This window comes from Python bivittatus, unplaced genomic scaffold (genome assembly GCF_059951505.1).
Source record: "Python bivittatus isolate LINGU-HERP-01145 unplaced genomic scaffold, Pbiv_v1 ctg000560_np1212, whole genome shotgun sequence".
Taxonomy (NCBI): domain Eukaryota; kingdom Metazoa; phylum Chordata; class Lepidosauria; order Squamata; family Pythonidae; genus Python; species Python bivittatus.
Window position 1 is genome coordinate 8,880,177 of NW_028277083.1, and position 27,048 is coordinate 8,907,224.

The 27,048-nt window shown below is 35.1% G+C and overlaps 1 protein-coding gene across 3 annotated transcripts in view; it reads right to left on the reverse strand.

Annotated features, from left to right (window-relative positions):
- Positions 1-27,048, reverse strand: part of MRTFB (myocardin related transcription factor B) — a 79,781-nt gene that overhangs the window by 26,864 nt on the left and 25,869 nt on the right. For 2 of the 3 annotated variants that reach the window (XM_015887759.3, XM_025165476.2), the window contains 2 exons: positions 3,115-3,180; positions 1,100-1,155 (listed from right to left, as the gene is read on the reverse strand). In XM_015887759.3, the coding sequence (XP_015743245.2) occupies positions 1,100-1,155; positions 3,115-3,180 (122 nt within the window). Of the gene's footprint in view, positions 1-1,099; positions 1,156-3,114; positions 3,181-14,291; positions 14,619-27,048 lie in introns of those variants that run through there. The other variant, XM_025165477.2, reaches the window with a different exon arrangement.

Below are 27,048 nucleotides of genomic sequence, written 5' to 3' on the forward strand. Positions count from 1 at the left end.
TACTTTTCCCTATAATGTAGTTTGTTGATTTTTCCAAGTGTTTATACTGATCACTTTAAGTTGCATTAAGTAATGAATGTATCACAGGAAATGGATGTTGTTTTTCCTTAAACCCCAAACCTGTATCATTTGTTGATGAAAGCCTACAATATATTACAGTCTCACGTACCAACCACAATCTAAAAACGTTATGAACATTAAAAAGTGTCCCTATACCTATGGGTGTTTTTAAAATTGTTATGAATAATAAACCCCCAAGCTATTTCCCTACTTCTCTTAGTTTCTAAGCAAGTGTAATAAAACAGAGACTGCTGTTCAAGAAAAAAGTGAAAGTAATTGTGTGGCATTTTTGGGTCCTCAACAGTAAGTTTTAAAAATTCAGGTGATCATTTAAATTTATAGTTTACCTTCTCAGGTTTAGAACTATGAGAGAAGATGTATAATCTTGATGGCCTGGTTTTAATTGTTACCACTTTAACAAACAATCTCAATTCGTTCTCTTTAGACTAAAGCAATACAAAAATTTGTATATGTGTTTGGTTTTATTCTATTTTTACTGTATTTTATACTGTTTTATTGTATTTTAATATTTACTGCTGTTTTATTGTGAACCACCCAGAGTCACTTTTTGTGAGATGGACGGTATCTAAATTTGATTGATAGATTGATTGATAGATTGATAGATTGATAGATAGATAGATACTATAACTGCCCCCGCCCAAAAAAGTTCTATTGAGAGTTAGTAGTTAAATATATCATGAACAATTATCAGCTTCCAAATGTAATACTTCAATGGCCAGGTATGAAGCATACCTTGCTAGGGACTGTACAGTATACTGTAAATCTAATTCCAGTGATTAGTTTGGGGGTGATTAAGTGATTCTGAATGTGGTTGTAGGTCTGTGTGGTTAATCAAGCTGTTGTTTATATTCAAATGGTTTAAATTAGTCCCCCCTCAATTTCATTATAGAAAGACCTAAAGTTTAGTTCCCAAAGTCTATTACAATTTCTCCTTGTTTCCCAAGTCCTTCACAGATCACTTTTCCAAAGACAATCATATGCAAAGAATAAAAGAACATGTCTGAACGTGATTCCTCACCCTGGCTCTTTCCAAACTCTTTATCTGCTCATGAAATGCAGCTGGGCTCTTCAAAGCTAAAACAAGGAAATGAAAAAGTATCATGAAACAAGGAGAACATAATGGCATGCATAACTATCTTACATTCATGCAAGTTTGTTTGCTAGCTTAGTAGGATGCTAACTTACTGACCTGTCGTAATGATGGGCTCATAGTAGCTGTAATGAAAGCAACCTATCGGCTATGTACTGGATTCCAAACACTTTTTCATAAATATGGAGTAATACCTAAAAGTCCATGAGCAGAAAATGGGCTATTCACACTACTTTTAACCCAGCATATGTAGACCAATTATCTAGCTGCCACATTAGTCAAAAATCTGCATTGCATCAGGTGTCTGCTGTCAAATGAACAGGAATAATTAACACTGGCATACTTTTTCCATTCTCCTTTCATATTCTGTGCTCTGCTTACTAAGTATTTTTTTTAAACTAGTATTGTATTTACTTTAGTGATTTAAGTTGGAAACCAAAAAGAAAAAAATGAAACAGCAACACAGTTATACCATATAAACAAATAGAAAAAAAAAATTAAAGACAGGATCCTAAGGCCACTGTGGGTAACCTCCACCCCACCCGGCAAAATGGCAATCAGGCCCAGTGATAATGAAGCAAGGCTCTGCAGTGTTCCTAGAGTTCTCAAGTGAGAAGTTTGCCAGTTAAAAGTACGTTGGATCAAATCAAAGGACTGTCTAGATCAGCATTACATTCCCACAATGACCAAGAAGATGCCTAGGGAAGCCCAACAGTTAGGATGAAAGTACCACAGTATTGTCCCACTCAAGTTATCCTGCCACTGATACTGAGAAGCATACTGCTGGTGGTCTTGAAGATAATATTCAGTGATCAAAGCAAGTGATAGATTGTCATTTGTCTAAACTTCCTTTAAAGGTAATCACATCAATGGTCATAATTACATCTTATGTAGCCAAATATAATGTCAAGAAGCACTTCCTTTGCCTGTCCTGATCTCCCATCATTCAGCTTCATTAAGGGACCCTGAATTCTAAGTATTATGCATGGAAGAAAAATGTTACCCAATCTACTTTCTCAGCACTATGCATAATTTTATTAACTTCTCTCATGTCTGCCCTCACTTGTCTTAAAAAAAAATAAACTAACAATCCCAACAATAAAATTTTCCTCATTAGGTAGTTGCTGCAGTCCCTAGAGTATTTAGGTGCTCTTTTTGGCATCTTTTTCAACTCAGGACCCAAAATGAGACGGGAAGCAAATTAATGCAACTCGTTTAATACCATGATATGGCATTACATATTCATTGATCTGTTATTATTACAGGAATATTTTTCTCAGGCAAATCTCTACTACACCAGCACAAGATAACAAGATGGTGTTTGCATGTTACATGAAAAACAAAGAAGAAGCACAGTTCTGCCTGCTTTGCAATTCTCAGTACCTGAAAAATGTTAAGTGTGGCTCTTGACTAATAAGAGATAGCCAATCCCTGCACTAAACCATAATAATAACTGAGTGGCAAATATATCTGCATACACCTGCAGAATATGCTTGGAAGAAGGTGAAGCCACTGGAAACTAAGTTCACCAACTTTAGTCTACAAGAACACAGGACTCTCCACTCAGGAGGACACCAGAAAACAAATCCATGGTTTGCTTTTAATCTGTCAATGGCTTTGTCCTCTTGATTCATACAGACACAAAATAAGAGTCTCATTTCTACATACCACATTAAACTATTATAAATCCTTTTTCCATTATTTAATTTCCAGTTACTCATAATAATTGCAATGAATTCCAGGTTTAATACAGTAATATATTTTCCCCCAATTTCCTCTAATTTTCAGATGTTAGTAGAAGTGATATTTAGAGAGAATATGTAGTTGTCAGCCTCCCTTTAAATTTTGAGAGGTCCTAAATATTATTGTCTACTCTTTCATCTTTAATAAGACATCTAAGCACTCAATGTTACAGAAGCTGCAGAAAATAAAATTAGTCTTACGTGGCATGATTCCCTGGTCCACCAGCTGTTCTCTTGTTCGCCTTTGCTGTAGCTTCAGTTGAAGAACTAGCAACAGAAAAAAAAGGGATTTATTACTTGAACACAGAGGAACTCTAACTCACAGATATAATGGGTGCATTCCTTTGAGAGCTAAATACTAGCTGGGATAAATCCTTAACATTAAATGTTTAATCAGAACTAGGGTACATTTATACAGCTCAGATGGTGAGATTATATATCTTTAATAATAATTATATATGTGTGTGTTAGCACTATATATTAACATTATATATTAAAATATAAACACACACACATCATCATCAGATATTTAATCTAGTAATTATGATAGAGAATCTCTAAGACACAATGACTTTTATGGCAGTAATATACAACCTTTCCAGTCCAGCTTCATATAAACAATCACTTTCAACAATAGATAGCTCTTAGGTTGGCATTACTTACTCCAGTATTTTTCCTACAATTACCTAGCTCAGCGCCACAAGCATTACAACTGATGGACTGAGAAGACATTGTTCTAATCAACAGGTATTTACACAAACACATCACTAAAACCCAACATAATTTCTGTGGATGCTCTTCCCTTGGTGGTATTAATGTTTGGGAACACATTATAGGGCACAGACAATCTCAGTCATCAATGTTCTCTGCAAAAGCACTTAGCAGTTCAGCCTGAAAACTGGACAAGAATACTAGCTGACATGTCCCCAGTTCAAAACATGGAACCTTTGGGAAGCCACTATTCTCTACCACACCTGTGGGGTCAATCAGGGACAAGGGTTTTGTCCAATCCATTAGGCAAAGTCACTTGGCATGTTGCTGTAAAGAAACCATAAGTATAGTTTTGTGATACACTATTGTGTTAAGCTGATATCTAAGACCTCTTGTAAGGTTTCTGATGATCCATTTTTTCTGTTAATCTATCTCATCTCCAAAATGTATTAGTGCTCAACCTATTTATTCAGTTATTATCTTGCTGGTGTTACACATAAAAACCAATACAGCTGTTTCACATAAAATTTCAAGCACATGACAAAGGCCCATAAATCTTTCTCCAGGTTTAAAAAACTTTCTCTGCTTTGAAAGTTTCAAGAAGGCTGCCATATTTTTAACAGACCAGTTAAACTGGCAAGTTCTATTAATTTGTTATTCAAACATTAATAAGAGTTAAATCCTAAACATTATTACCCAGAATAGCATCCTTGTGAACTCAATGGAACTTGCTGAAATGTATGTATAAGTACTTAGGACTTATATGAAGCACTGAGTTCAACCCTCTTCTCTTGCAACATGCTATTTTTAATAAGATAATTCTGAATTACTGCAAGCCTGGACCTTCATACAGAAACCAGTTCTTGATAGAAAGATGGGGAAAGAGGAGTAAGGAAAACTGCAGTTTATAGCATCCACAACTTATAAAATTTCCAGAAGATCAACAAAATGGATAGCTTTAGAACAACAGTCTAACTATTTTCTGTACAATCTAGTTTTTACCTGTTTCCAATTATATCTTAATGCTTATCCCAGAATCAGATAGCAGGGGGAAAAAAACACCTTTGTAAGCAAGTCTCTCTTAGTAAAGGCTTTAAAATACTTTAAATTGGGAATCTACATACAATAAAGTATACTTTATTCTCTTCCTTTTTTAAAAAAAAATGTACATTTAAGTCAAAGTAATTTTAAGATATAAGAACATAAATAGTAATAAATTATCAAAATAAGCATTCCTGCTAACTTAGATAAAAGACAGTCCTCACACAATGGTATTGTCTTCTTCCAGAAAGAAAAATATTAGTCATTTTTTGAAAGGCTAATAATCTAAATATTCAATATGTCTTTTATTTTTTAAAAAAATATTACAGTTGCTTTCAATATGATTTTAACATATCCAGAAGTCATTAGCTTACAAGAGAGCAAAATAAAGTCTTAATGCTGTTAGAAAGGACAAAAGAATTGTTGAAAAAAAAGTTGAAGATACTACATAATACATTATCTCTAGGCATGAAACTAACAGCTACAAATAAGTTTCCCATCACTTCCTCCAAAATCAACAGTTATTTCTTCCACAAAAAAATGAGATTAATTCCCTAATGAGAGGTCAAAATATTAAAAAGTAATCGGAAAGAAAACTTCTTCTGACAAAAAGAAAAAAAAATGGAAAAGCTAAACTTGCTAACCTTTATCCAAAAGAAAGAAATATATGATATCTATCTACATATCTGTCTACAAATGTATATTTTTTAACTCTAAATCAGCTAGTATTTCTCTATCAGCGACAAATTCAGAGATTGAGTACATTTCTGGAGCATTTCTTCCAAAGCTATGCCACCCTACCCTCGCCCTCCTGCCAACCCCAGCAATGCCTTCACCCTTATTGAGAATGCTGTACGCTGCAGTGCAAGTGGTCCTATCTGCAGTTGCCCTTTACCTAAATTAATGCAAAACATTCCAAATCAGTTTCAGTTTTCAGTGGTATGAATAGTAAGACGCCAGAAGAAAAGTGTTTCTTCAAGGAAATACTTCATCATTATAGCTACAATTAGGATAAAACGTCTAAACAGAATTCAGTCTTTCAATATACAGGAAAGACGAATAATTTCCTTATTTTTTTCAAAGACTTGGTATGCTGTGCTTTTTTTTTTTTTTTTAACTTTTTTCTGGAACAGAAAAGAACTTGAGTTGAACTTTTAAACTTAGGTTTAACTTTTTAATTTCTGCCCATCCATGCACAGGACAACTAACAAAGCCTACCAACAAAAACAAATGATTAGGAAACTCTAACTAATCTTTTAAACACTTTTAACATCAACTATTTAAGTTACAGTGTTGTCAAACAGTTCAATTGCGTTACAGTGCCAAACATCTGCGTCTAACACAATGTTGTGAAATCTACCCGTTTAAGGTAATGCAAAAGCCACAGGTTGTTAGTGTTCTTTTTATAATATAACATAGACTCAGGAAAGTATACAAATGTTGGATATTTTGACTCTGTTGGAAAAACTAGCATTGTAAAAACAGCTGCTGCCAAAAGTACAGATGACATTAGATGAGCAGAAATCCTATTTGTTATATGGATCATCAAAACATTTACCAGTGCCAAAAACGCAATGCTAGCCAAGCCATGTGCAAACTCCAGTGAAAGAACCAGGCCCCAAACAATATCATGATGTCTTTTCACCACACAGGGTTGTTTTCGCCAAGGAAAGGAAATACAAATGCTTTATCAAATCATCACAATTATTGTCTTGCAGTAAATTTAATAAGAGTTTCAGTCTTTGTAATTCTTTCCAATTGGTCAGGGAGCTTTGACATTTATAGTCTCATATTCTTAAAATGTAAACTCCATAACCAAACAAGATTTGTTGTACAGTTGTATTAAAATATAGTGAAGTTATCAGAAAGGATGGTACAGTTAATTTTTAATGTGTTCCCTTTTCTTTATGGCTTTAAGCTTTTGTTTGTGTTAGCCACTTTTGGTAGTTCAATTCTGAACTAGAAATCTGGGAAATAATCAGAAAATCAGAAAATAAACATTTAGTATTAGATTTACGTCATTTCCACTAATATGCCCTGCTTTCCCTGAGGCCCAATAAATCTAGTTTGGCATTTAAATTTCCATGAAAATGTATTCATGTCTCCTATTTTCCTTTGACAGTACCAACGATGAAAATACAGATAAAAATAGTATCACAATTAAAACATCACACCTCATCCAATAAAAGCTGGAAAACATTGTTAGACAAGAAATAACAGCATCCATCAGAATAAATAATTGAACTAATACAAGGTACTTCTATGAACCTTAGGCTGCAATCCTTTGAAACTTTTTCAAGAGTAATGCTCTTATTCTTAAAAGTAATAGAGATGTAAAGGGTTCTGCTATAAAAGTTGGTTTTGGGATCAGTCAAAAGGAGCCTGACAACCCACACCTATACGTATCCATTCAGGAGATCTATCAAATGTTAAGAAACTTTCACCTGTTTCTTTTTACTTTAAAAAGCCTCCAGGAGTTCAGTGAGATTAATTAACAATTGCTTGCCCCAAAATAAATGTAAATGTACAAATATATCAATAAAAACACTCATTTCTACATTATACAACACAGTCTAGAAAAGCAACAATTCAGATTAAATAGAACAGGTGAAGACAAAATATATTAAAGTATATTGTCAATCAATAACAAATAGCATGTTCATTCCTGAGCTTTACTAATCTCTGCAGTTGTAACACAGAATGAGAAACGTCTGCTAATTCAAAAATTCAGGGCTGCAGTAAGGACTTTGCAGCCCATACTTTGTTCTCCTAAATCTACAAATTATCCCCGAAATTTACAATCTGTTTCATTCAACAGGGTATAGTCAAGCTGTGCTTGACTACACTTACTCCCATCTCCAGAAAGCAAGGGTTTTGTAGCCTAACACATCTGAAGAACACAGATGGAGAAAGTTGATCTAGAGATTCTTTCACACTAGAAAAAAGATGCCAAAAACTTGGGATGCTTTTAGTAAAAGCTTAGATGCTAAGAGTTGGTAACTTCACCTCAGATAATGAGGTTATATGGAGCAAGGCAGTGGTCCATACAGAGATCAACAGCAACAACAGTAAGTCTCATCATAGTTATTTGTTATAATTGTATATTTTGATATTTCAGTAATATTTAATTCAAACTTCAGCAAGTTTTGAACCATTTTCTGTTCATCATCTGAAGTACTATAAAATGTATCAGCTAAAATTTGTCCAGCTACAGTTTGGGATAGGTGAATGTTATAAACACTGTGATTTTTAACTGTCATAGGTACAAATCTCAAAAGTAGAATGAAAAAATAAAGGAAAACACAAAATATAAAACACTCATTTCCCTCTTTCTTAAATGAACCCAGGTTGTTTCATTTGTTAGACATATGAGCTTTTCTCCATAAGTATCTCAGACAATTATTGTTAAATATAATTTAACTGTCCATTTGTACAGACTACAAATGGTCTTAAGTTGCACACCTCACCAAAACACTGCTACTGTTATGCAATATTATAATGTTATTATACAATGAAACAGTAAAATTCACAAGTAAATCTCAGGAACCTTTACCATCAAGCTTGTCTTCCAGCATAATTCAATGTGTCCCACCTCATCTATGGTACAGAAGATCTATATCATTAATTAATTAATTCATTTTGCTGTAAGGCACATATGCTACCCTTTAGTCCACAATAATCCAATAACAACATAAATCAATTAAAATAATTTCAAGCAAAGCAGAATAAAAAAAAGCAATCAAAGACTTCAAACTTTATAAACATGAATAAAAGAAATTAATCTGCCACTTCAAAAAACCAACCAACCAACCAACAAATTATACCAGGTAAATTTCTGGGGAAGATCATTCCAGAGATTGAGTGACACAAGTTTAAATATTTCTGTAATGGCCAACAGGACTAGAACTCATAAAGTAATTTTCTGAACGAAGAACCTGCTTGTGGATTAAGAGTTTCACGTTTAGCCCCACATGAGTACATCTGGCTACTACATTTATATAATTTGTAATTTTAGAAATTACAGAATTGCCTATATTACATTACACCTTTTGCTATTTGGTTCTCATTGTATTACAACATCCAAAGAAGAGTTATGCTAATTATCCAACTGTTTGAGTGAGCATTTCTGCTAATAATTTCCATGACATTTAACACATTCATTAAAGAATTTAGAATCACTGAAACCTATTAGATGAATAAAATTTATTATCATATACAGTCCATTTCAATTAGTTGCAACTGCAATTAAGTTGAACTGAAAATAAAACAAAAAAGACTCAAAAGGAGTGGTGCCCCTGTGTGCTGTGAGCAGTTTTCTTATGACCACTCAGGTGTCTCTTTTGACCAGATCAGGAAGTAAAATTCCGATTACCAACTGAGGCATTCAGGCTAGAAGAGGGAACTTGTGCCAGATTGTTGATCCCTCTTCTCCTAGTAATGGCACACCTGACATCTCCTGACATTCCTTTCTTGGCCCATGTCTACTGGGAACTTTTTACCCCTCTCTCCATCTCAAGGCCCCAAATGGCATCCCCAGATATTAGGTTATCAACACCAACCTCCTAATTTTACTCCTCACTCTCCAGTCTTACCACCAGTCAACCCTAGTGGGCCAGCAATCTGACACAAGCCACTCAGCTGGCACACAAATCTTCCAAGTACACTGCACTATAGATCTTCTTATCACCTCCCTTCTACTCCCAAAACTACATCTAATGTCCCTCCTATTCTTCAGGTCCCCTCTTCACTAAGTGCTCAGATGTATGAAAGGTGGAACCTCTCACTCTGCAGGGTCACACATCATCTCATCTCCTATCTTACACAACTGAATTTTGTCTAAGGCTGATGTTCAAATCTGATCTGAGACAAAAGCGGTACCCTGGTATCTATACCAAAAACTGTGCACATATTACCCCAGTTTATTTGGTCAAGAGTAATTACCGAGGATTACTCAATACTCTTCAGCATCCTCTCATGCAGTAAAAAAGCACCTTATTCTGCCATATGGTATAACAACAGATTTATATTGAAATATAATTTTTAAATGTTTTCCAAACAATTACTGTACCTTTATGATAATTGCAAGATGTCATCTTACTTCAGCTACATTGCACAAAAAAGCCTCAATATTTTGACTATTGCTGAAAGAAATACAGCATTCAAAAGAGAACATCCAATCAACTTGACCAATTTTTAGAAGATACTGGGCATGGATATTCTAATTCATAAAATGAATTACAATGATGGCTTTCGATTAGAATCCACTTCAGCTAGATGGAAAGGGGTGCATCTGCCACATATTATTCAATGGTTTGATAAACAAGGGTCTTTTAATTAGGGATAAGAGTCTCATGTTAATTAAAATGTTGTGTAATCTGCTCCTTGTAGATGACTTTTTTTTTTAAAATGGTTCCCATTTATAATATACAAAAACTTGGCTAAAATGAAGAATAAAGCACTCTGAAACTGGAATCTTTGCTATCATGGATTTTCTGATACTACTAATAAAAATATACAATGAACTATATTGTATGTTTATTTTAAAATGAACGAAACAATATTGCAGTGGAATATCTGTAATTCATAAACAAAACAGATTTAATATTTGGAACCCAGATCATACTCTACTTTTCAGTTATCAGTGGCTTCCCTTTTTAATATTAGAATAAGATGTGTTGTGGCAATATTAAAAAAAAATTGCAGCAGCAAATCAAAGAGGATTATTGTCATATTTTAAAATGTCATTCATTTAGCTAGAGGAAAAGCTGCTGCTACAGATTCAGTATAAAAATTGGTGGACATATACATAAATTACCGAAACATTTAAAGACTTTTGCAGTTCTGTAAGATACTCTACCAATTTATCATCTCTATATATTAACCCAGATGCCAGATAGTAAACCTACTTCCTGTTTTTTTTTAATTTCGTCAACCAATCTTCCTCAGTCTGTTCTTTTCTACCAAATCCAAAAATGAAGGCTGACAAAAGATGGCCATCTTGCAATTTAAATGAATTAACATTCTATTCCAGTTGTGTATCTGAAATTACGGAAAATTAAAGAAATAGAATTCTGATCTTCCATTCTAACAAGTTACTATTTATTTATTTTTATTTACCTCAAATAGTAAGAGTAATGTATAATTCCTGTCAGCCCTTTGAATTAGTCAAAGTCAGGCAACAGGAGTTATCAGAAGTCTTGGAAAGGTGCAGTATTGTCACAGAATCTTGAAAGAGCTCCTCTCTACTTCAAATTATACCTAACCCAGTAAAGGAAGAATTGTCTTGAGTTTCTTTCTGACACTTTCTACTTTCACAGCACACGCCTCTTTTTATAACAGCTCTATATTTCCCTGACATTCCGTCAGAGTTTCACAATTTATTCTCTATCCAATATAATTCGGTGTTTTTTTTAAAAAAAACTATTGGTCTAAGAGAAGAATTAATTCATTCTCCATTCAAGTGCCACAAAGCTAAGAGACTGGAAGCTAAGGATGGTATCTTATCACATAGGTTTGTCGCACAGTATGTTGTAACTAGTGTTAGCACAAATGTTTTGCTTTGTGTTCAAAACAAAACACTGAGCACTAATGGTTCCATCAACTTATTCTGGATTGGTTGCAATTCAATAGAATGAATGAAGTTTGACCTGATTTGGTGCTTCGTGATTTGTCCAAACAAAGCTTGAAACAGATTCAAGTGTTTCAATGGGAGGGGAAACAGTGGGAACTGAGAACAAGCCTTTTGGGCTGCTGTCCATCCAGATGACCACAAAACAGCAGCAAAGAAGTACAGAAAACTCTCTTTGCTGACCTCTATCTACTGTCCTGCACTCAATTTTTTTAGCGCCATTATAAGATATGTAAATAGAATCATTTCCCAAATTTCATTTCTAGCCACAGAATTTGAAAAAAAATGCATCATACGTACTGCAAATAATGGTAAGAGTGAATAAATCCTTTATTAAATGTTTGCTATTCTACGCTGGTACATAAAAGAAAAGGGAGAAGAAATACTGTAAAAGTACAGAGGAATCAGCAGTGGGTAACTTGTTCCCAAAACTGAGGGCCACAGTGGAATTGTATTACAAAGTGCTAGAAAGAACCTGCCAAACATTTACAAAACTGAAGCAAATGACAAGCCACAGAAGGCTGATAGGTTGGATTGACAGCGCTACAGAACTGTTACATAAAAATGAAATGAAATTACATTAATACAATCCTGAAATGGGCTATTAGAAATATTCAGCTCCGAATGGACTGAAAATATGAAATGTGACAATAGTTTAAACTCTTTTTTTCTTAGCTATTTTGGCTCCAGAATCTTGTTGCTCTTAATTCTTGTTTAATTCTTACAACAAGAATTAAAACACACGCACATACATTCTGATTATTATAAGAATCAAAGCAAATGCATGGAAGTGCATGAAAGCAGGAGATTAGTTTTCCTTGCATTGAAGTATAACTAACACAATCCTTTAAAAACAGTGTGAGATAGCCAACAACAGATTAAAACAACTATCTAACTATGAAAAGCAATGACTACGTTCACACACGGCACAATTATTGATCTTCAGCACGTTGCATTAACGATTCACTGTGGTTTATTACCATGCTCTCTTCTGTGAGCCAAGCCAGTTATGGTTTATTCAATAAAACAAACATAAACAAACCTGAGTTAACCTAATGTGCGAATGAAGTGATGACATCATGACCTGGCTGTCCACATAATAAAAAAGAATGTAGAGAAATGGCATCCAGAGAAGGAAATGGTCTCTTAGTATAAGAACACATGCATTAATCTTGGCATAAAACCTAAAACATAAAAGGATTTATTTGCCAAAGCCAACACACTGAATTTTGCCCCAAAGACAGAAAGCTATTACAGATACTCAGCTAATCTTCCAAGAAGACACTGACACTTAGCCTGAAGCAAGGATTGTCATAGTCAACTGGCATTCATGGCTCCAGCGTAGAAATACACTCATTGTTGCTCTGGTGTGTCTGGTGTTAACATACCACATCTCAGCATAAATTTCTAATCTTGATTTGGTCAATCACGAAACTCAGTAAATGACTTTTGGTCACTCAGCACATCTGAGTTTAACCTATTTCATAAGAATGGTTGCATGAAAAATGTATCACTCTGAACTCCTTGGACAAAGAATGGGATGCGACAGTGATTTCAAGAACAGAGCTTGGAATGTAGATAGGAATAAATGTCAGCTGTGGTCTAATCAAATTGACATGATATTAGGCATCCCTGACCATCTCCACAATCTGATCTATAATAAGTAGCCACAGAAAAGGAGAAAATTTTGATATGAACCAAATCATTTCTCTGTCCACTGGTTTTTCTAGCAGGCAAATTTTAGGAATACCAGTGGATACTCCCTTGCAATCATGAGGAAGAGCTGCTGCTTTTCAGTCAGACAAGTCTTAAAACCAGTAAAAACTACTTCCAACTCCCCACAATACAGTATATTTTTTCTCTTAATATTATTAATTATTATGTCTTTCTACGGTAAGACAGAACTATTGTCCTACCCTAAATTATGAATATTCCAGACATCCTGTTTTTGTACTGCTTTCCGCTCAGGCAAGAAAAATGTTGATCTTTAAGGAAGATGACAATGAAAAATATAAGACAACATTCAGTATTGGAATGGATGCAATTGTAACATTTTAACATTAAATTTATGTATTACTGTCCAGTATAGACCACAATAGAGCTTCCATTTCCTCAGTTTCTTACCAAACTTATTCTCTACATTTATATGCTTTTAGTTGAGAAGGAAAAACATTATCTGGTTTGAAGGAAGTGCCAATTCTATATCAAAGGAAACAAACAATGTTCTCTGGCTCACCACCAAATACTTTACAGCCCTTTCCAAAAAAGAAAACTAGACTGAGATATGTAAAGGAAGCTGTATATCACTGCTGGGGGAAGTATGAGGGGGGGAAAGGTATAACAGGACTTTGCATTATAAATGGAAGACTGAGGTACCACACATCCAACACTGAAGAACAACACTTGAAGGATAAAATAATACTGCAACTGTCTAAAATGCAGTTTATCTTGTATCATATAATGCACGCACATGTTAATTCAGGGAATGAAAATACATTTTCCTACTGCCAGAGATATTGCACATCAGCTCTCATTAGTGCAGATGGCATCACTGAATGTTTATAAATCTCCCTACTTCACTGTAGTCCTTGATCATGTTTATTATAATCATTTAACATGAGAAAGCTCTGAGCTTCACAAAATTTAACTACAAAATATATGGACAGAAAACTAAGCTGTATCACAGCAGGAGGAGCTAAAGGAAATCAACTGTAATGATACAACAAAAATATTTTTAATTCAATTTGCTCTGGATGACCTCAGCTGGTAAAACCCCACAGAAAACTAAAGTGAGTATTTATCACAAATACGTCATTAAGAGATTAATCACTCTTCAAGAATCTAAACTGGAGAACAGCAATGTATCCACTCCCTTCTAATATTTAGAACAACTGCTTTGCACAAATTAATCCCTTACCCATTTATCTATATGCATCCCCTCAACATAAAACAGCATTTCATGCTGAACACATTTTTCTTCCTCAACCCCAAAACTGACCTTCCTTAAGACTCTTTGGGATGTCTGGGTCAAGGCATTCCTTTTCTTTTAAGGATTTGATAGCTTCAAAAGGTAAAATGTCTGGGAAACTCTGTTGCTGCTTCTTGGAGCTATCGATCATGATGGGATTCCTTTAGAAAGGCAACATCCAGTGCAGGAAAGAAACCGATCTACAAGCCAGCAGTCCGCAGCTCCTTTCAGTCACTTTGGCAATAATTGAGCAATTATGTCTTTAAAGCATCTGAAAGCAGCCATTACCCTTTACTTCTCAGCTTGACCTGAAAGTATATTCAAATGACGAGAAGCGCTTTAACTCGCTCCGAGAGGGAGGAAGAGAGCTTTCCAAAGCCCACCCACCTTTCCCAGGCAACTGCTCCACACCCCTCCCCTTTTCAGCCACCCTGGTTTTCTCCAGTGCTTTGCATTCAATATGCAGTTTGATGGTCAGAATCATCTGACAAACACTGAGTCAAGCAGTTAAAAATAAATCCCAGAAAAATAAATCGCAGCCACTGCGGAAGGAGCAACGTTTGGCGATACCTAAGATGACAAACTCATACTGTGGTCTCCAGGGCCAAAGATTTTAGAAACAAAGGAAACTCTGGGTTGCCTGATGCTCGTTTTGCATTATTTCTTCAATTTCTAATATTGGAATCAAAAAGGGATTGTGCATAAGCTAAAACAGCAACTATACTTAAACACACAGATGTGAACTTTGATCAGTCAACTCTACAGCACTAACATGTTGGGTGTCCATCTATCTACTGGTCACCTCTTCCTGGTCTGTTTTGCTGGCCTAGACAAAAGAAGTATTGTTGGGAAGAAAAATGCCTGAGCAATCTGGAATAATCTCAAAGAGAAATCAAGAAGCTGAAATACACACACACACACACACACACACACACACACACACCAGTTTAAAGCAACCTGGGAAGGAAGTCTTCACCATCTTTGCACAAAACCAATCCTTTTTCTACAAACAGCCCAGAATAACAGATCACCATCCCACTGCTGCTGAATCAAAACACCTAACGGTCAACAGGAAATAAACACAGGCGCATGGAGAGCACTTGGTAATGCAGAAGTCCACAAGGACAGCAAACAGAGATTTGCTCCTGCACAACTCCCATTCATTTCAATGTCTCTTGTACAGGAAAAAATGTTCAGGGGGTTATACAGAGGCAAACAAAACAAAACAGCTGTTACAGTATGGATACAAACTCAAGTGACGTAACTTAGAATAGAAAGATGTATCTTGAAAGAAAAGAAGGCACAGAGATAACCCCAAGAAGTTTGCTCGTTGCGCATGGACTCACCAATTTCTTTCTTTCAACAGACATTCTATAACCCTATAAATCTAAGCTTTAGCCAAGCAAAACATAAGGCCGTGGGGGGGGGGGGCAGGACACAGCCCATCTAGGAAAGAAAATATGGAAGGAGCAAAAACTAAGGGAAATAAAGGTGGCATTGGACCAGTGGATAGGACAAGACCAACAATGGCACAGGAGGCAAGGAAATCTTAAAAGAGGAAGGCTGCACAACTGCAAGCCATGCGAGCATTAGATAAGGGGGGGGAAGCAGAATCAGAGAAATCAGAGGGAGACGCTGTGTTATGTTGGTGAAGGTATGGGAGGCCTCAGTTTTAGCTCATCCACAGAAGCTCCCTGGGTCACTTTAGGCAGGTCACTCTCTCTCAGCGCCCAACCTACCTCGCACGGCTGTTGTGGGGAAAAATAGGAAGAGGGGGCATTACATATACCATCTTGAGCTCCTTAATGAAAGTTGAGATATAAATTAAGAAATTAATAAAGTTGAGGGAGGCACCTGCTTATCTATATACAGTAGCTGAAACCCATCTTTATGACCATAAATGAATAGGTAATTCCAACATTTGAAGGACATCAGCATAAAAGTAAAATGTGTTGCGATTCTCTTCTAGGATGAGCTTCATGGTGCCTTTATTCTCTTTTTATTCCATATAACATTTCTTAAATAGCAAAATTCTAATACTTTCTTCATGCTGCAACACTTGCCCTCATTAAATCACTCCAGAGAATCATCTCCACCCCCTCTTCAGGCTTTTTAATCTGCTATTTTCAATGTAAGCACCCTTTTAATCTTTTCAGTTAGTAACCAAAAGCAGCTTCCAAAATAAGCTATCCAATTACAGAAATCATTTTCCTTAATGGACCCTGGAATTTATTATTATTGTGGCACAACCAAAACCATTTTTTGAGAGAAAAGGAAATTATTTTTGCTCTACTGCCAGCTGATTTTTATTGTCATTTTGGGAGCAATACGGTATGCTATCCATATTACTAGATTCATAGTTCCTTCTCCATACAAGTTAATCAATCCAGTTATAACTAATATAAATAATGTAAATTATGGACTTTGAAGAAGCAGGAGAGGAAAGTATTGATGCTTTTCAACTTTGCTGTTGCAGAAAACTCCTGAGAATACTATGGACAACCACAGTATATCATGAAAACAATATTATTGTCAGCTCTTCAAGGTAACTGTCTGTAATCCAGTGCTAAGAGGCAGACAATAGTTTGAAGTAGTAACAGACTTGTCTTCCTAAACTCAGAAATTCAATGGTGAATGTAGCCATGAAATAAAGAGATGTATGCTGAGAATCAGAATGCTATCGTAGTTAAAAGTATTGGACTAGGTTTAGGGAGACCTCGGCCATAGAAGCTCACCAACTAGTTTCGGGTTAGTCAGTCCATCTCAGCCCAAACCTATCACACATGGTTGTTGTTGTGGAGAAAAACTGGAGGAGGGACTGCTATGCACACTGGCTTAATTTCCTGAAGGAAAGGAGGGATGTAAATCAAACAAATAAATACTTGGGAGAAATACTGTGACAGATATAGATAAAATATTAAAGTACAGTGACATCACACTGACAACAAATACACTTATTGCATTGATATCTTGTTTTTTATATGGTGAGCCACCCAGAGTCAGTCTGGAGTTAGGCCACACCAAAATTGAAATAAACCAACAAGGGCATGGTTTTCCCAGTTGCAACATATGGCTGTAAAAGCTGGACCATCAGCTGGAGAAAACAGTTGAGGAACATTTTGATTTGAAAAGAAAAACAAAACAAAATCATTCAGTACAGTATTATATGACATAAAACCAGACTGCTCACTGGAAACAAAAATTATGAAGCTAAGCTTAAATACTTTGGGCACATAATGTGAAAGCAAGAGTCACTGGGGAAGAATCTAATGCTTGGGAAAATTGGTGGCAACTGAAAAACTGGCCAACATAAAACAAAGTAGCTACTGAGAATACAGGCATAGGCTCACAACAACTCAAAGTTTAACAGATAGACAATACTGAACAAATGATGTCCACCAGACCACAAACAATTGGAAGTAACTGGATAATGAAACATATATTATAAATATTTGCAGATTGTTAAAAAATGCAAAAATGGGCAAGTTTTATAATACAAAATATCCCCCAAACCCTCAGAATTAAGGTCAGTATTTTCTGCCAGAACACTTCCAACTAGACATTGGATTTACAGGTTTTTCCTCTGCCATATACATGTTTAGCATTACATCTACACAAGCTCAGGGATTTTCCTAATGAGCATTAATTTGGGTTTCGAATACGGCATTTACAAAACATGAATTTGCTTTAATCATGATTAGAATCATGGCAGATATAATCATGTTGTTGTTCAGTCGTTAAGTCGTGTCTGACTCTTCGTGACCCCATGAACCATATCACGCCAGGCCTTCCTGTCCTTAGATATAATCATACATCACTGTTAAAAATGCAATAGTACCTCTACGTAGAAAGCATGCCATTATTTTGAATCCATTCCCCCTTTTAGTAATATGACCAACATATGTTGACCAAGTACATGGTCTGAGATAATCTCATCTTTCTACCCTAATGGGATGAATCAGTACAAAAAATATGTTTTGTACATGATGATTTTTACTCATCAAAAACACTATTGGCACATAAATCAACTTCGTTTTCCCATTACTTCAGTAATAAGCATAAGAAGAATCAGCTCTTACTGTTGAGAAGTTAGAAGTAGACCTAAATAAAGTCTTGCTGGCAACTGCAATAAAAAACAGATACATACCCCAGGGACCTATATCAAATTTGGCAGGATCCATGTATCCTGACACAATTACTCCAGATGATTGTTTTTACAAGTACATTTTTTAAAGAAAGCATTTTTTGGCCTACATATTTAATAGCAAAAAATATGTATGTAGCATTTATTTTAAACAACATATCTGCTATAGCTTATCTTCAACAGATAAAAATAACAATTTGGTAATGTAACAAAGACTTAGGTTCTTAACATGCTTTGATAGGGAAACGTTTTTTAACAAAACTCTAGATTTCAATGTCCCATCCATCAAAGAGAGAACATAAAAATTATTAAAATGAACTCTACTGATGCAAGACTTTATATTTTGAGTCATATAAAAACTTCATTAATTTTTCAGTACACAAAAAGCAATTACATATATGTTGTGGTTTTTCGCAATTTAATTCATCTAACATAAATCAATGTTGTACAGAATCATATAATTAATTGTATTTTTACATTTAAGCCCATTCATAAACAGTTAATTATGAGCAATGAATTCTTTTAAAGGCCAGCCTTAACCATTATTTTACCTGGAAAACAAAAGTAATTATTCTGCATACAGTTTTTCTCCAATAAATTGTAACATACTTTTAGATACTAGAACAAACTGAAATCTTCTAGCATTATCTTAAATCTTCTTTACATCTATCTATTCTGGTTTCAAGCTTTTATTAAGATAAAATATGTATTATCTGAATGCATTAGAAAGCCTTGAGACTGATAGAAGGGACATTGGAAAAGGATCTGCAGTTTTACACATACCTTTTAATGTAGATATTCCTCTCCAGAAAGCTGTTTTACACACTTAGAAATAATTATTTTCTTCTGACAAAGGTCACCACCTATAAATTAGCTCACGCTATTTTTATCCCAATGGAGTTACCATCAAGCTTCGCCAGAACAATTTAAAGTGAAACAGGAAACACAAGACAAATGTTTTCCAAAGTGAATATAAATAGCAAGATCAAACTGAAGATCCCTTCATGATGCCATTCCAAAACTGAATCAACAGTGACAATCCTTTAATCACTTGTTCATTTTTATTATCTTTTCCAAGGCTTTTTAGAATGCGCATCAATAAATACCAGATAGATTTATAGACATATATTTTATTAAATTCATACAATCATCCATAAATTAACACAACCTGGCTACAATTGAGTGGCTGCTGTAGAGCAACTAAAAATTGAATTGGGATGTCTTGTGCTTGGCCCATTTATGTTATGAGAAGAAGCTTGTTTAAGCTGACCTACTGCACTATCGCTTACTGGCACGACAAACAACTCTTTCCTGTAAAAATTGTAAAACAGTAACATAGAAGCAGAAGAGACTTTCAGACATGTTTGGGCTTCTACAAACAGGATATAGCTCACTTGCAATATATTAATTCAACTGAAGCATTAGTCTAGCACTTTATACTGCAAATGCGTCATTTTATAGATTGATGCTCTGAAGTCATTTGGAACTCAGTTATTAGTTGTTTGTATACTGCCTATTCCATAGACTAAAGGCAGATGAGACAATAATTTCTCATAAAGAAATCAGCCATAAAATGACATCACAATTGATGAGCAATGATAAGTAAGGCTCCTCCAACAGAATCAATTCCAGAATCAAACTCCCCAAAACTCTCCCTAAGCCCACAACAGTTGCATCATCACTGGCCAAATCTTCATCTAAATAAAGTGGTTGGTTGGTTGATTTATTTAGCAATAAGAAGTACAGAGCATCAACAGTCAAAAGTATTTTTCAGAGGAGATGCAAACTACCAGAAAGTAAAGTCCATTACATTCAACAGCCAAAAGCTCAGATCAGCTTTTATGGAACGGCTAGAACTCTCTAAACCAGGGCTGGGCCACATTTTCTGGCTGATGGGCAGATACGGAATTTTGAGAGCATGTTCTGGGTGTTGATGAGAAGAATGTGGAATTGTATCTTGTTACAAAATACCAATTAATCAATTCCTCTCCACTATCCCTCCTAACTCTCCTGGAAGTTCTTTAGCACTACAGCTTTTTCTCATTTGATTTGCAGAGGGGAGCGTGGACACATTTCTGAAACAGAGATGCATAAAACTCACCAACTGGAAACCAGAACTTTCTGGAGAACACCATTCTCTCTCCAGACCATGCTGAAACTTACCCCAAACTATGTTGTTCTGGGGACAGTTATGCAGTTTCTGGAAATAAATCCTCAGAACTGGAAGTGGTTCTCTAATGGTCCATTTCCCATTCCAGTCCAAATTTGCCATGGTCCATATATGGGAAACGTAATGTTCTGGAATTTCTAAAACACTGCATTTCTGAATCAGTGTGATATTTCCAGATCCCTGTTCTACAGTATTGGGTTGCAGCGATGCATCCATTTTTAATCTTCCAAGAATGCCTAAGGGACCTATATGGATCCAAAGCCTTTCTTGTAAATAAAAATGATGCCAACTTCCTATTTCTACAAATAAAATTACAATTAAATTGGGATGGGAGGCTGGCAGCTATCAAAAGATGTGCACATAAGCACACTAATGACTATGCATACTTCACTGCAAGTCTAGCCAGTATTATGATCGGATCCACCCTCTTCAGCCTTCTCAATATATGGGTTAGTTTCTTCTAGAACACTGTTAGTCATTAAATATATACATATGGAAGGCTTTTCAACTCAACCTCTTGCTTCCAACCCACAAACCCATCTGTATACATTGATTACTTGCAAATACAATTCTTCAATAAAAAATTCCTATAATCATTGGGAAATCTGCAATAGATGTTAGGCACTCAAGGGTTATACAGTATGACTAAATCTCAGCAGTTATAAACAAATCAAACAATTGAAAAAGCACTATAAATAAAGGAAATCTGAAGTAAAATTGGTCAAACAAAATGATTACAACAGAATTTGCAGAAGAATAGTTCAAAGTCTCCATGGAAACAAGATTATTCTCCTCATATAATAGTCTTCTCTATATACCCAGCGCAATGGAGACAAACACAGGCAGGTTATAACCAAAAGAACACATAGTTCAGTACTTTGCTACAGTACATAATCTAAATTATCCCTCACACCTAATGTCCTCTTGAAAAAATATTTACAGGAGATAATTAAAAATATTAACTGTAATATATGTATTTCCATGTTAGGAATCTCAAATGTAAAAATTAACTAAACTTGCAGACATGGCGAAGCCGACCAGTTTGGTCAGAGAAAAAATGATAAAGACTTTTTTGTAAGACTGGAAGCCTTATATGGACTTTTTATTGAAAGAAGAAAAAAACGAACTGATGATCTGATGATGAAAAAGGGATGAAGAGGTTGGGGAAAAGTTTAAGATGATATTTGCTCAATAGAAAGAAGGGCAGAATAATTGTATGTATTTTTCCTTTTTGAATTTTTTTTCTCCATTTCTTTTTCTATCTTTGTTTTTGTTTGTTTTATATATTTTATTAAATTGAAAAATTCTAATAAAAAAGGAATGTCACATGTAACAATGTGTTTCAACCACCTCTGGCTACAATTCAAGTTAAGATTTTCCAGATTAAGAACCTGCTTCCAGTTGAGCCTAGCTGAAAACCTTTATTGTGGACTACATTCAAGATGAAGTTGCCAACTGTGGCAAAAACCAGTTGAAAAGATATAAGTTGATCATTTCTAGGCAAAATGTTTTTGAACAAAACTTGTCCATTGTGTGTACATATGTCTACCACAGTTGAAACTGAGACTGTCCTAACTCCATATATACCAATTATTCTACAGCCAGTTATTCTATTTTTCATGTGCTTGATTCTCTGTTGTGCTAAATTTCTGCACTGGATTATTTTTTTAAATCCAGAACAAGAGAAAAACCCATTTATCTATGCATCTTTTCCTAACATACAGTTCTACATGCATCTTTCTCTAACTTGAATATTTGAGCCAAGAACTGTACTTCAAATCTACAAAGAACTGAATCTGAAAACAGATTAAACTGAAGTTAAATTAAGTTAGTTCACTTTCAAATGTGGGCCAAGTGACTTTCTGCATCCCTTATCACTACTCCCCAAAGCAGAATTCATAGTTCTTGCAATATAATCACTAAATGGCTAGTTTGCAAGCTATATATAAAACAAGCAGGCAACAAAACAAGATTTAACCCTATATTACTAATTTGGGGGACAACTCAATATGCAAAGTTTAGCAGGACATTCAAAAATTACAATATGCAGAAGCTGCAGTAAAATAGCATGTAGATGAAAAGTTGCTAGCTTCCAAACAAGTTCATTCAATTATACTTGAATATGGTTGCTCTTCTACTAATAAATCATCCACTAAAATTACTCTCTGTATCTTTATCCCCAAAGGCTGACTAGTGCATTAATAATCAATAATACAGTAAATGGGGGAAAGAATTTAAATATTGCTACTGGAGGTCTCACATATTCAAGGAACTTGGAACACAGCATGAGTATCATCATATTCTTTAGCATATTGATAAGTAAATTTCATTAACTTAAATGAATATTTAGAATCTACACTGACTAAAGAATAGCCACTCGCTTGTTTGTTGCCATATTTGTACTGAACTTTAGATACTGACAGAGGATGCAGTACAATAAAATTTTATTTTATTTATTACATCGGTTTATATATATATTTATCTAGGGAACTTCCTTCACTGTGAGTTAATGAAGAGCTATTTACATTAAGTATTTCAGTGTGTAGGTATGTTTTTTATACATGCAGAAGACAAATTTTAAGAAATAAGGCCTTCTTTTAAAAAGATCCCAGACCTGACAATTTTCACCACATCATTTCAAAGCAAGAACATTTTATCAAGTAACATTAACAGCACAGTTTGACAGAACACTTAGCATTCAAGCAAATGAAGTTATTCCTGCCTTAATGGAAATGCTGGCATAATTGCAATAGCAGAAGCTCTTTCTGTGACTGCTTGCTTAGTGCAAAAAGACATTGCCATTCCAAAATTAACCTTTTTTTCAAAACATGAAGTATCTTTTCAAAAACATTTTAAAGAAGAAAATTTAGAATGAGTTCTCATTGGGTGTCCCAAAATAAAGACAAGTTTTGCTTTTTACCATGAAAAGGAAAGAGGAATTACTTGGGAGAGAAAGCAACCTGGAGATTTTACTTATGGGTAATGACATACTTTCAAAGCATGTAGACTCTGAGAAGTACAGGAACTATGAAAAACAGAAATAATGGAACCCAAAGCATTTAAAATAAATACAGCCACACCAGAATCCAATTAATTATTCAGAAAATACCAGAATGGTGTGATTTAGAAAATAATGATCAATTCTGGGTTTTCCCAGAATGTAAAAGATACAAGGAAACAGCAATATTGTCTCTTGAGTCACAGAAAAATTATCATATGAACAAAGGGATCACAGAGGAGCCACTCAAATTTACAGCCAAGTTTACAAGCCCTGAAACCATCCGCAAATTAAAATTAACTTTATTTAACTCTTTAACAGTTAGGCAAAGAGGTCTATTAGAAATAGCAGATACCATAATAAATTTAAGTACTAACTTAAGGAGATTTTTCTAACAACATAGTTCTTCAGTGCAAAGGCTCTAAGCATCATTAATTCTCACGAGTGTAGATTTCTTGGCAACTCTGATCCATTTTTGCAACTGAAAGTGAGATACAAGCAAGGACCAATGCAGTACAGTGGTTAAGGGGGTGGGGCAGAGGAGAGCGATGTAGATTCAAGTTCTCCCTCAATGAAAGCACACTGAGTAACTCCGGGCCAGTCCCTCACAACCCATCTTACCTCACAGGGTAACTTTCATGGAGAAAAATAGGAGGAGGACATGCGAGGAATGCTGCCTTGAGCTCCCAAGAGAAAGGGGTGATATAAATATGCAATTAAATAAATAACGGCAGCTTTATGGAATGAGTTAAGAAAGCATCTGAATTTCAGAGAAGACTGATAATGTATACCCTGCTGAATTTTCAGGTTCACAAAGGAACAATGCTCCAAAATGGGGGCTAAAAACAAAGCAAACAAACAAAAAATAGAAACTAAACAATTTTGAAGCATAAATGTATTTATTTAAATATTAAAAGACAACTGCCTTAATGTTTACCAGTATTTGTACTTTCTCTTATAGCACTGACTAGGATCACATATTATTTCTCTAGAGTACTTCTGTTAGAGGACTTCTATTTATTTTTTTATAGTACTTTTATACTGCCTAGCTCAATTACAAACACTTGATTTTTATATAAAATTCTAAAAAAATATAGAAGCAGTGGGAGAGCACAGAACAAAAACAGAAAGGAAAACATTCCCCAGGATTTCTGCTCTACCATGAAGAACAGCATGTTGTTTAAGCAGCCACTCATCTCCTCTCCCCCTTCGAATATAGTTCTCTTACAACTACATCCTGGGGTTTCTTTGCTTAGAAAGAAGGAAAGTAAGGGGAAATATGATAGAATTATACAAAATCATGTACAACATATAACATATGGATAGAGTGGATTTCTCTGTCTCTCTTCTTCAGAATTTTCCCTTGAAACCAACTATAGGGAGATTTAGGACTTTATTAATATAAAGTTAAGTACAGAATTTCATGCCGCCAGATGTGATTAAGGATTCTCATTTGATAGAAGTAGATAGGGCTATCAGTGGCAAGTACAATAATGCCTCCAGAATCAAAAATCTGTCTTAATGACTAGTTGTGTGGAACCAACAGTGGAGAAAGGGCAATAATGTCCATCCTTCCTAGATTTGTGTAGTTGGCCATTGTGGGATACCAAGTTTTGGAACAAGCTTTTAGCCTGACCTAGTACGACTCTTCTTATATTCTTATATTGCTTGCTCTGTGGTGGCAGCAAATACTTTAAAATATGTTTCTAAAATGCACTGTAGCCAAATTTGATCACTGCTGTGTCACATTCTACTACACACAATGCCATCAGTCCTAGATGCTGTTAGTACTGGATTCATCTTGACTTGCCATTCTCTCACATCTGTTCAAGATGCTATGGCAATGTCATCAGATCATACAGCTCAACTTCGCAGAATGCAGAAATGAAGCTTACATCATGTAAACAAGATCTTTGGCCTGTTAATAATAAAATTTACTGAGAGACACAGAATTTAAAGAGAGATTACACTATTGCATCAAAGAAACCTATTATCTCATCTTGAGATGGTGAAACTGGTTGAGCAACTATGACATTTGCTGGAAAACTACTAACTCAGTTCTCCCAGATAAGATTACTCAGGATTGCTCAAACTGACTTCCAAACTTTTGAGCAGTGCTTTAAATGTACCGATAGAAGAAACTTTCAAATGAAATTAAAGCTAAAGATGATACAGAAGACATGTGATTTATATACCTCTTGTTTGTGAATTAATTACCTCCACCTCTCAGAACAAGAACCTTAATGACAACAGCACTGAGAGGAAACCAGCGAAACCAGCAAAGCTGACTCTAGATGGAATCCATAAACTGATATTTGAAGCTGTTTTCCAGATACTGCTGAAACTGATAAGCTTGTCAATTTCTCCCCCTCCCCCTTTTTTTTTTTTAACAAGTGCAACTTTCTATCAACCAAACAATATTACTCCACAGGTTTTACAAGGCTAACATGAAAGAGCATTCTTACACCACCTGAGAAAGAGAAAGAGGAACATTTTAAAGATATTTCTCTGATAAGTCTTATGAATGTACCCTAAAAAGACTCTTGGTTCAGCTGATCACTAGAAATCAAAAGTATTCAGCTTTTAAAAGTTGACCTGTTTTATTAACTAACTGTAACAGCACAATGGCTTCAAAATGTATTGTACAGTACTCAGTGCTATATCAATATCCCACTTTTCTTCCAAATATGTTCCCACAACAACTATCCTGTGAGATAAGTTGGAGAGAAGAACATTGGGCTCACAGTCACCCGGTGAACTTCTACAGCCAAGAGCTTACATCTGGGTTCCCCAAGCCTAGTCCAAAATTTAGCAAGATATGCAAACATATAAATTTAACTACTAAAGGTTGCAATAATGTGTTAAAAATGGGGTCTTAACCATATTCATGACTTCCCTGCAAACATGGTGCAGAGTGGTAACACACATAATAGAAAGGGTGGCCCTTCTCTTTAACACCACTTTCTACAAATAGTTTACCTTTAAAAGGCCAGACTTGCCAAGAAATAATACAGCTTTGCATTTAGGCAACTGCCATTAGAAACTCTCAAGAAATGCAGTATAGGAAATAATGTATCATCATTCTTATCTCAACCATTCCTGTCTGTCTAGAACTGTGGGAGCATGGCTAACCTCAATTCCAAGTATCAATTAAACGAGAACTGAAATCAGAAACATATGGGGACAGTTTTATGGCCTCATTGAATATGAAGTAAATGACTAAGCTTGCCATTAATAGTACTTGGATCATATCTTACGGGGTACACCGTACCTCTTCTCATAACTTTTTCTTCTTTTTGTGAAACTGACTGAAATCCAAAAACAGATTTTAGAAGAGAAGGTATAAAATAGTCCAACATTGTCTTTTTTGTAAACAATTTTCTCAGCATGTCTAATCTAAGCCCATTAACTCAGTACCAGGAAACTGACTATACGATTACATCCCCAATCTCTGTGTCTTTAAATAGCAATAACC